Raw genomic sequence first — 11757 nt, 5'->3', positions numbered from 1 at the left:
TTGCATACCATAATGTTGGATAGTGTGTTGGTCCACTTCGTGGGCGTGACAAATTGAGCCTATAATTCTGTCCGCGACCTTACTATCAACATCGAACGTACACATACTGTACCGTATCATCAGTTTTTACTCACGTCGCGGATAATAAAACAAAACGCGGTGGAACTTTAATTAAAAAGCTATCTCCAGTGTTTTCCCAATTGAACGTTGAAGCAGACACGTCTGCAAGATGGCCGCGTTGATAAATGCACGGTAGAGATTACGCAATAAAGTATATTTATCCTGCGTAAGTGAAACCCGACGTCCTGGGGAGGGTCGTCTTTTTTCTGGCGAATTTTCATACATGAAAATGATCGAATTTGGCCAGAGGTGAGGTCGCCCAGGCCCGACAGCGTGGGAGGACTTTCACCTCGCCACTCAAACGTTCATTAAGAACCGAGTAAAAACGCGAAACATAATGCCGGCCGTCGTTAAAATTCCGAACGTCGACAAATCCACGCAAGCACCAGTCACAACTTATCGTCCGCCTTTGTCCTAACATCAGTCACATCAAGATATTCCAGAGATTTTTTGTTACTTTAGGAGAAGCTTGCACCTCTTTCAATACAACGTATCTTCGTAGACGCTGTCTTCGGATACCCAACAGATCGCGAAAATCAGTTTTCTCGAAAAGCCTGACACGCACAAGCTTCGTTCCACATTTTTGATCCATTTTTTGCACGCAGAATATGGAAAATGAATTTTGGAAGATTACAGTAAAATTCAGAAGAAATTTAAGACGATGTATCTTCGTACAGTTCTGAATATGTTTGAAGGCGAGTGAGGTGAATTTTCCAGGTGAATCTGCTCGAAGTCGATCATTATCGATCTAAGTTTGCATCGTGAGTCCCAAAAAAGAAATATCGAAAATTCATAGTGAAATTCAGACAAGTTAAAAGACGATGTATCTTCACAGACGCGTGTCCAACGATTTTTCAAAATCGGTTTTCTCAAAAACGAAGCTTCGCATGGAAAGAGCTCTACTTTTGCATAAACAATCACCTTCGAGTGTACAAGGAATGGCCCGTTTGTGTAACACTTTCGGCCTTCAGGGCCGAAATTAGTAGAAAATGGCAATGGTTGCGCGACGACAAATCAAACATGCAATCGCTGCATGGAATCTCGAAAATATATACGTATGCAGGTTTGGATTTGCGTACGCAGAGAACGTATGCTGCAATTTCCATGAGATCCCGCGGAGTAGCCAACGGAATGCGAAATGAACAGCCACGTTCGTTCATACGTATCGTTCAGCGTGTTAAATGAGAATCATTAGGGCGGCATAAGTGGATTTTCTAATTGCCGCCATTACTTTCCTGCGGTTACTTTGCATCGACAATTACGAGTCAGCTCCGGTAAACAATTTGCTCTGGCAACTGTGAACCAACTTGCCGCGAACTGAATTATATCGTTGTCGCAACGCTGCCGTGATAAACGCGAACGACGAGATGAATGAAGTGTAACATGTTTTTATGGTGACTTTTTCCGCTTGTAAATGACCATCGGGACCTATGGCGATTTATTAGTGGAAAACAGTTACAGTGGTTTCTAGAAATCGATATTTCAATGTCTCTGTGGTTAAGCGTTTCTACTTTCCAATATGTATAGCCAATATGTGCACGTATACGTTCAATACGCGTTTGGTTACGCAATAATTCAAAATTACAATGCGAGAATTTTTTAATTTTCTTTTTTTTTTGCTACTTTAATATAGTCGATCATTTTCTTACATTCCATGACCAAATAGTAGACGTACGATCTGAGGTTGGTGACTTGGAACTTTTACTCTCGTTGTAGTCTAATATTTCATAGCTTCGAGTATTTTATGTATTATATTAACACTTCGAACGTCTAAATTGCTCCACGCTCCTCAAATACTTTTAATTTCCTTACGTTCTCGTATTCTACATTTACAATTGTAGCCTCTTGCAGTGCTTAAATTTTGCAATTACCACGAGCCCGAATTTCCCAGAATCTCAGTACTTCAGAGCCCCGATTTCCCAACGCCCCAATACCTCAAACCTGCAATTTTCCTGTACGTATGCACTTTCGATACTCGAAACTCTCAGTTTCTGTACGCTTCGGCGATATCTGAACGCTTCGATGATTTAAAATACCCAATTTCCCAATACTTGAAATTGCTCAACCTATGGAGCATCAACGGCAATCCAAAAAAAGTGTGTACCTACCAGCGATGTCTCACAAAACGTTCGCTAATCGTCTCCATTATTTGCAGTGTACACGATTCCTCGGATGGAATCGTCGTTGTTATTATCGAGGCTACCGGGGCCTGTCATAAATCTCCCGGCTTGCGGCCGGACGTTTTAAAAATGGCTCCCTTCCGAGATCCTCGTGTATCATAGTGGATGGAGCCGGCAGGCCCCAGACACACAGAGGAAACCGCGTGCTGACTCACGTATACACGCGTGCGGACTCACGCCGCCAATGTTGGGCCCATTGTTGGCGGCTGCTGGCTGTCCGAGAACAAGAGTCGTCTCGCCATATGCGGCAAGGACGCCGATGACTCCTGTCTATTGGGCCTCGTAACGGACCTCACGCTCCTGTTTACCTCCGCTTAGAGCTTGCGTTATCGCAACAAAATTCGCTATTGACACGTTAACGTGCCTGCAATTTCTTTTACACCTTATCCGATGTCATTGAAATGATGAAATGTTTTCTGGATTAAGCATTGTGTATGATGATTCATTTTTCGGCTATCGTGTTCGCTATTTTGGGAACTAAGAATTAAATATTGGCATTGGGTGTAGCTGGTGTATTGGGTGTAATTATTCGTTTACTGAGTGTTTGATATTTTGAGAGATTTAAATATTGGCATTGGATGTAACTGGTGTATTGGATGTATGTATTCTTTGGGTATTTAGATTTAGATATTAGGTGTTGGCATTGGATGTAACTGGTGTATTGGATATAAGTATTCGTTTACTGGCTATCGTGTTTGTTATTTTGGGAGATTTAAATATTGGCATTGGATGTAACTGGTGTATTGGACGTAATTATTCGTTTACTGGGTATTTGGTATTTTGAGATTTAGATATTAGGTGTTGGCATTGGATGTAGCTGGTGTATTGGACGTAATTATTCGTTTACTGGGTATTTGATATTTTGAGAGATTTAGATATCAGGTGTTGGCATTGGATGTAGCTGGTGTATTGGACGTATAAATATGTTTACTGGGTGTCGTGTTTGATGATATTTTGGGAATTAAGAATTCGATATTGGTATTGGATGTAACCGATGTTTCATGGTCTTCGTATTGTATCCAATACTTTGGATATTGATGCGAACATAGTCGGTTCTATACGTGACAGTGTATGAATTATTAGAATTCTATTATTATGTTTAGTATCTTGGAGAAATAATATTGCGTAATGATGACGAAAACTTGAAGTAAAGTATTTAGTTAGATAAATATGATAGGTGTGGTACCGTATCATCTTCCATAGCATCGTATGTGTGAATAATATATGAACTAAAATATTTAGTACTTGTACTTTGAGATAGCATATATAGTAAAATAATGCCATAAATGACAGTGGCTATGAACATTGGAACTTATATGGAAATAAGCATAAGAATAAACTATATTCGAAATTATGTTAGAAACTATATATGTACATACGGTAATAGAACAATTACTTAAAGAAAAAGCGGTACGATGATTTTGTCAAAGCTTTTTATTGTTTTTTTTTTTTATGCAAGTTTTCTCTCAATTTACAACTTCTCGTAGATAAAATGATATAACGTAACATACTCAACGTTGCGTATAATAATCATAATAATCAATCAGCATCGTCACCATCTCTGACAATGATGATAATAATATCGTAATAATAATAATCGCAATAATAATAATGATCATTCTTAATAAGAATAATAGCGATAGTTCCGCAATTCTTGCAATAATAATATTAATATTGGTAATCATCGATATTATTTATTTCTTGTCATTTTGCGGACAAACACCGCAGCTGCATGGGGTTATGAAGCTTAGGCTTAAAAATACGAATGGGGATGTTCACCCCCGCGTTCGAGACTTTGAATATCTACGAGCAATTTTGTAGCATGCCTTCCGGAACGAACTGTGGCCTCTAATATTCTTTATTCCTTTTTTTTTTTTACATTTCTTTTATAAGAAGAACAGTTCGGACGTTTCCTCGATGGAATTTCCTCGAGGAAATAGCGCTTTGTCGAATTGGAAATCTTTGCCCGAGAACCGCTTTTGGACGGGAAATATTTTACAATATTTTCTTGGACGTGCAATTTTTTACGTATTTTTGTTTATTCACTAATTTTTTTTGCAAGCTTTTCTGTCATTTTTTTGTAAAAAAAATCGCGCTTCTATAAAGTAAAATTATAACTAAGTAGGAGTTAAAATATTTTTCTTGAAACCGATTGATATTGTTCATCTTTGAAGACGTTTTTCGTTAACCACGATATAAAGAACGCTTACTTTAAAACGAAGTATGTATCTTTGGCATGCATTATATAGAACAAAGAGATAAAAGAAGAAAGAAAATTTTCATAAGAAGGTACCACGTGGTTTAAAAAACGTCTTCAACAGCGATCTCAATTCCAAATAGGTCGCCGATCTTAATTACCCGAAGATCAAAAATAAAAAAAAGAAAAAAGGAAGAAAATACTTGGAACCTTTCGCTTTTCAAGTATCGAAGAAATCTTTTAAACGAAACAATATTTTCTATCTGATTGGAAACATAATTTTTAGATCATACGGTATTTCATAATGTACCCCCCCCCCCAAAAAAATAAAAAATAAAAATACAAAAGAAGTAAAAACTAAAAGAAATTCCTGTTTTAAATATTACATTCACAAATCTTGAAAAGCAAACAGCCCGCAAACTAAAATAAAAACGCAGTAAAATTAAAGAAATGTCAAATGAAAATAATCCACGCATCGTTCGAACGTCACAGAGGCGACACACAGTAACTTCCGGAAGTGCACCTAACGCGTCTTACTAAAAAATAATTCCCTTTCTTTCTTTTTCCTTATATCGGGCATACGTACGTTTCGCGTTACAATCTCTACTCGAACATCTGGTCAACAAAATAAACTTCTCTGTCTTCCTGCCGGAAGTGTACCTCTTAATTCGTAATCGGCGGGGACCAGAGTTTCCGTGGCGGGACGTAGTCCTTATCGAAGAATCTTCGAGAGGAAACGAAACATCGAAAAACTTGGAGAGGCCGACCTTAGGCCGTAAGGACACGATTTCTCTACTAGGCTATTATAAAAAATATTAGCTCCACACTTTCAGCCTCTTTCATCTTAAGTTCGCTTAAGTTTCACTCGCGCGTCTCGCTTCGAAACAATTTTTGATTAAACGCTATTATGATATCTCGAAGTATTTTGAATCGGTGGTGGACACAGAGATTTTGTAATATTCTTTTCTCTTTATTCTATATATTTAGAAATTTTCCAAATCTCGTTTGCAACTATAGAACTGAAAATTTGGAATTACAAATTTGGAGGTTAGAATATATGTAGTATAAAAAGCTTAAAGTAACAGATAATCATTTTCGTATTCATTTTCGAATATTTCGATCTTTTCTTGTAAATGCGAAATCGAGAAGTTAGGATCGAAGATTTAAAGGTTAGAGTCAGCGCTACGTGCAATGTCTTTTATGAAAATTTTTCCAATCTCTTCAATTTACAATTAAAAATTGTAGAATTGAAAAGGAAATTCATCAAATTTCTTGACCTTGTTCCAGAATCAGGAATATGTGTCTTTAAAAATAGAACATAACCTAATTGACATTGACTCTTCCACACGAGGTACCAAATACTCACTCACTCGAGTTACATTCTGTTGAGCAATATATAATTAATTTACAGACGTTCAATTCTGCAGCAAGGACACTACGTACAATTCTTATGCAAAAATTTCCCTGTAAACTTTCATTTTTCTAGTTTCCATGAAGCTGACACGCGAAAACTGAAACACGTCCCGCCCGGACGCCATTTTCCCCTCAAGACACTTGATACAAAATGCCGCTACGCTCGCGTTTTGGTATAAAAAACATTGAAACATTGGAATGGCGTTTTGTTCGACGACACGTCGCTATCTACAATAATGCAGTCTGTTTTCTGGGGTGAATTTGATTTCTTTTTTTTTTTCTTTCTTGCTAAGAAACCTTCGTTTCTCTCTCTTCTACTCCGTTTCTAACCTATTCCCTCCTCGACTCTGCATTGTTCTCGTCGTTTATTATCCTCCCATCCTCAAGAGAACTCGCAACGCGCAAATAAATCGTCTTTAATAAATATAACCGATAGACTATATAAATAAATAATTTCTCGCCGGCCCGACGGCCGTGGTGAACGATCGAACGTAGAAATTCTGACTGCGAAACCCGAGATCTTCTCGTCGATCCCCCGACGATCGTTTCTTCTTCAGCGACCGCGATCGTCGGAAGATCGCGATTTACGCTCGTCGACCTCTTATACGTACTAAGCTAATGAAAATGATCACGAAACGACGTGATTCTCTTTTTTCCTTTCCTTTCCTTGTTGTGATATAACTCGATGTAACTTGTGATCGATCTGTGAGATTCTGTTAGGTTAGGTTTGAAGAAAAAGCTTTGAAGTCGATATCGAAGAAGATTGTGTATTCGTTTTTCTGCAAAGTTTCATGCAATTTTTATGTTCATGTACGACTTTCATGATTCTATATTTAATCTCTCATAAAACTTTCTGTAATTTTCTTTTATTACCATATTACATGCCCCAAATCTTTTTCCAATATATAAATATTCAGCCCCCTATAATTCCTCGGTCGAAGAATGTCCATTAGCTCCGCAATAAAAAAAAAAAAAGAAAAAGAATTCCCGGTAAAAGAATTCAATAAAGCAAAAGGGAAGGCTGCGAAGTATCGATCACAAGACACTCGGAAAAAAGAACGTATCACGACAAAAAAGAGAGATCGCGTCGCGTGTGTCCACGGTGCAAAGGTGCAATCTCTCGTCTCGGATGAATCGACGAGCTGTCAGCCGGAGTGCAATTAACTGACTGGAAGCAAATCGATCGGGAAGCCATTAACGCAAGAGCCGTACACCAGCTAATTGCCTGCTTGAATTCTGTCTGTTGTTCGTCAATCGAAATCGTTGTTGTTCATCGACGAGACGAGTCTCCCTCGCCCTTACCTACCTAACCTACCTTTCTTCTTTTTTTTTTTCGTTCCCTTCCATGTCATCATTTCAGCTTCTCTGTCATTCTTTCTCTCCCATCGTTTTTTTCTTCTTTTTTTCATTTTTGATCTGTTTTTTCAATTTTTTTCATTTTTATTTTTGATCACCTTATAATCTTACTTGCATCACGAACGTCATCTCGTTCAGCACCATCCAAGCACCACCTCGATATACACGTGACTCCTACGAACTAACTGATCGACCCCGTACCGTTAAGGCCCGTTAAGCTTCCACTCTAATCGGACACCTTCGATCTGCTATCGCACGACACGTGGAAACGCGGATTTTTTTACATTTCAAAACGGGGATGTTTGGGATTTTTGTGAACCGTGCACAGGTGAGAAAAGGCTGATTCACCCTTTAAGCATCGTTTCGCGGTGTTTAGGTATAAAGGGATTTTCTCTTCTTCAAGGGGGAAAAGAACGTGATTTCTATTCCTCTAAGATAATTCACAATAGAAAAGGGAATAATTTTTCTAAAACTCTTTCAGTAAAAGCGTTGCTATTTACAAAATGTTCCAAGAGAAAAGAAATCTCCCAAGCACCATAGAGACACGTTTCATGAAATTACAGGGTTCCCAGAATTAGACCAAAGGGAACTATCTAACCCCGAAGCATCAGTTAGGCCCATTTCGACCAGCGATCATTTATCGATGCAATTGGGATGAGTAGTCTATACTAATTCAGGAAATCTGCATGTAGAACTGTTTCGACCAATGTTGATCATTGAACGATGCAACAGAGACACCAATGTTACGCTAATTCGGGAAACACTGCATTTAAAATTAGGATCATCCTAACCTCACTCTTTCCCTTACTTAAACACCTTCGGAATCACCATTTCTCACCTTGCAACACCTTTCACACCCACGTCTCGTCACGTGTCCACGTATAATCAACAGAGAATCTGCTAAATCTAGGGCGTCACGAGCAAGGAAGCAGCGAGAGCACTGGCGAGGCTCCGCGTACACACAGTCCAGCCTATGGGCGATCGAGGAGCCCGATGACCTCGAGGACACGCTCTGAACCAGCATCATCGTCGCCCTCTAAACGTTACTCGAAGCTCATAGAGAAGCTCTACATGCTGTCAGACGCGACAGACATCGGCCTCTTGTAAACTGGCGCCGGTATCCTAGAGAAACCTCCCCTCTCCGAGACAGGCTTGGGATCCTTTCTAGGACTGGCCGTCATCTGATTGTCCTGAGGCAACGCCACGGTCCCGTTACCATCGATCCACGCCCTGGTGAACTCCATATTCGCCACGCCATCTCCAGAACTATGCGACTGATAATCCCTCAAAAGATCCTGAAGCTTCTGAACCACTTCGCGTTCGTCTTGCAAATGGCCAACCTTCTGTAGAATCTGCTCCAGGAGAGGATTCACCTTGGTGGGCGAAGATTGAAGAGATCCAGTGGTAACTTTGATTCTTCTTCCATTTCTGTCATATTGGATACCACCGTTGGAGTTTTGCCTAGGCAGACTTTGCCTGGCTGGACTTTTCCTGGTGAAATTAGGGGTGGTGGCACAGGTGGCTGGTACTTGAGGGTTCAGGAAGGTGTCTGATTGGATACTGGGTCTCTGTCGAGTCTGTCTACCGTTCCAAGTGTTACTACCACTCACTGGACTCTGACAGGTTTTTGGTATTGGGGATGCTTTGCTTAGACTGCCTGTTGGAGGTTTTCGAAGGCTGTTTCTGATGGTTCCTCGTTTGAGAGGACTTCCTTCTGGACTGGAATTGCTGTCTCTGGGTGTTTTACTGCCTGAGGAAGCTCTTGAGACGTTGCTGTTTTCGCGTACGATGGAATTTGCTCGAGGAGTTCGGTCCCCGGAGGAAGAGGCCACGCTTCTCGAAGGCGAAGCGCGGAGAGGACTGGCTGGGCCTATGCGAGTTTTTCGAAGGCCTGTCTCGATGCTCTCTGTCTCCACGCAGGACCTCTCCTCAGGTTCAGATTTCACGGGTTGCTCTGAAACAAGGGAAGAAAGAGGTGTTTCTTCTTTTCTTTTATTATTGAATATATTTTCCATCTTATTGTAGAGATCGTTACAGTCCATAGGGTTCGACCTAGCTGTTGCAGAATTTCTGAAGATGGATTTGAGAAACGAGAGAGATATTTTGCCTGTATATATCATTTGAGTATAATGTGTGGGATTTATCATAGGTAAAATAATTTTAATATCGCGTTGCTAAATTTATAGGTTCATAGTTCTATAAAAGTCTTTAGAAGAATAGATGAAGAGATTCTAATTTCAATAAAATATAAATTCCATTTTCTGATTTGTTTAAATTATTGAAAGCACGTTTCTAAAAATTCAACGCCTTAAAATTCACATTACAATTCAAGTCTTATTATAATCTCTACTTATAACTCTTCTAAAATCATTAAATATACATTCTGGTTTGAAAGAGCAGAATTAGTTTATGAATGCGTTCGGTATACGCAATCGCGATTGCGTAACGACGAATCGCGTTGTTTCCGCGTGCAATCGCATGCAAATGTCAACCAGAGAGCGTCACCAGCTCCCTCCTCGCTGTTTATTCAAGCGTACTCGAGTGGATTTCGACGGGATTTAGGATTCGACGATCATCGCATAGCACTGCGTGGGCAACCTGCCGAATATACGGTCGACATAATCGCGTCTGAGTTTTTTATATCACAATTTTGACCCCCCCCCCCTACCCAGCTGACATCGCCAATAACATTTCTCGCCAACTCTTTATTTAATAAACATTGTCGGCTGATTTTTCCGTGGATTTCTTAATCGGTAAAAAATGCAAAAATAATTTTATTCAAAAGGATATTTATCTTCCAAGCACAGTATGACTGTTCGGTCTTTTTGAATTCTGATGAATTTGAAATATTTTATAAATGAATTACACTGCTGTATAGAAAATTTATAATAATCTTTCTATAATTTGCTCAGAGTGTTCTAAATGTTGGATTTCTTAAAGGAAATAAGATTTAATTTAGAAAGCATCGAATTATACCATCGCGTTTGATTAAAAGTATCTTGCAAATGCAAGACAAATTTCAGCAATCGATCGTTACCTGTAATACGCGCAATATCCCGATATAATTACGATTTTCTCGAAGAGGAAAATTTAACTCGCCACTTTCTTATCTTTACGATTTCCTTGTTCGGTGTAACTGTGCAATTTTAATCGTAGGAATTACGATTGCGTAATTTCTGTAATAGCGCATGGAATCGTTCACGTGTACGCTCCTCATTAAAAGAAAGGAATACACCGGGACGGTCTTATTGGGCGTAAAAGAAGCTATTAGTGGAGGTTTGCCAATTACAGACGTATAAATGCGTTTTACGTCGCGAGGACCAGTTCGAAGGAATCGTAAAACGCATCTTAATAGCTGGCGGGATCTTCGGTGTGTTGCCAAAAACAATTTTTACAAATGCTATTTCGGAAGAAGCATTTAGTATGCTCTGGACGCGTTCCAAGATAATTGACACATTTTTCGGCAATTTTTAGTTCTCTGGAGACGTAAATTGAGAATTAAATGAAAGTCCGGACGAGAGAATTGTAGACTTTAATAGAAAAGTAAGAGATTGAGAAAATATTGAAGTTAAAAGTAACTCGAACTACTGAATTTTTACGAACCAGATATAACAAGTAAATTATTATAATCCATGATAAGAAACTTATCGGTTGAACAAAAGAATTTATAAGAACATAAGCTTGTTTATAGTGCGTCTAATCCAGGACTAGTCGAGTGAAGTAGTTCAAGTAAGTAACTATGTCTTCAAAGTGGACATACAAACGAATTTTATATACAATTTTCTTTGCAGAAATATACTTTAACGACACGTAATACTTAAAATAGCCGAGTATTTCAGAATTTGTAATCTTGTATTTGAAAATTATTGAAATTGTTAAATTACCAGATTCGCAAACTTTTACACTGCCAAGTCTCAAATATTTATTTAGATTTTAGAAAATTCCAAATTCCCAATCTTCGAACTGTACAAATTAGCAAAATTCCAAAATTTTGGTCTCTGTAAATACTAAAATCCCTTCTACCGTCTCAAGACTGACAAATTCTACATTTTTGAATCATCAACATTTTAACATTTCCATGTTTATGCCTTCGATACGCTCGCTTCAACGCATATCTACTTTCTCCTTCAAAATCACTTCTCCCTAACCTTCTCCACCCACAGTCTCAACCGAAAAGGAAATCGATTCATTTACAGAAGCCAATCACGGTAGCTCCACACCCATCGCTCTTCTAACGTAAACAAAACGCGCGCAATAACATACGTAATCGACAACGTCTCTTTTCATCGTCCATAGTAATCGAGCAACCCATTTTGGACCACCCTGTAGCTCATTAATATTCAAAGTATACAAATACATACACCTAACCTGACATTTAACTGGCTGTGAAGGATTACACGAAGAATGAGATATCTGTGTGCGCATATCGCGAAGCGTGGGCGATCTTCAACAACAACCTGTCCACGGAACAATCACCAGCGGTCGATCCTC

General features: G+C 39.1%; 1 protein-coding gene across 2 annotated transcripts in view; it reads right to left on the bottom strand.

The window, feature by feature from the left end:
* Positions 1-3716: 3716 nt before the first annotated feature.
* The window catches only part of LOC100643453 (GAS2-like protein pickled eggs), an 88193-nt gene continuing 80152 nt past the window's right edge, over positions 3717-11757 (bottom strand). For both annotated transcript variants that reach the window (XM_012311123.3, XM_012311124.3), the window contains exon 8: positions 3717-9220. In XM_012311123.3, the coding sequence (XP_012166513.1) occupies positions 8334-9220 (887 nt within the window). In that variant the 3' untranslated portion in view covers positions 3717-8333. The remainder of the gene's footprint in view (positions 9221-11757) is intronic.

This window comes from Bombus terrestris, chromosome 8, assembly GCF_910591885.1.
Source record: "Bombus terrestris chromosome 8, iyBomTerr1.2, whole genome shotgun sequence".
Taxonomy (NCBI): Eukaryota; Metazoa; Arthropoda; class Insecta; order Hymenoptera; family Apidae; genus Bombus; species Bombus terrestris.
The sequence above is the reverse complement of the archived record's forward strand: the minus strand, read 5'-3'. Positions and strand labels throughout refer to the sequence as shown.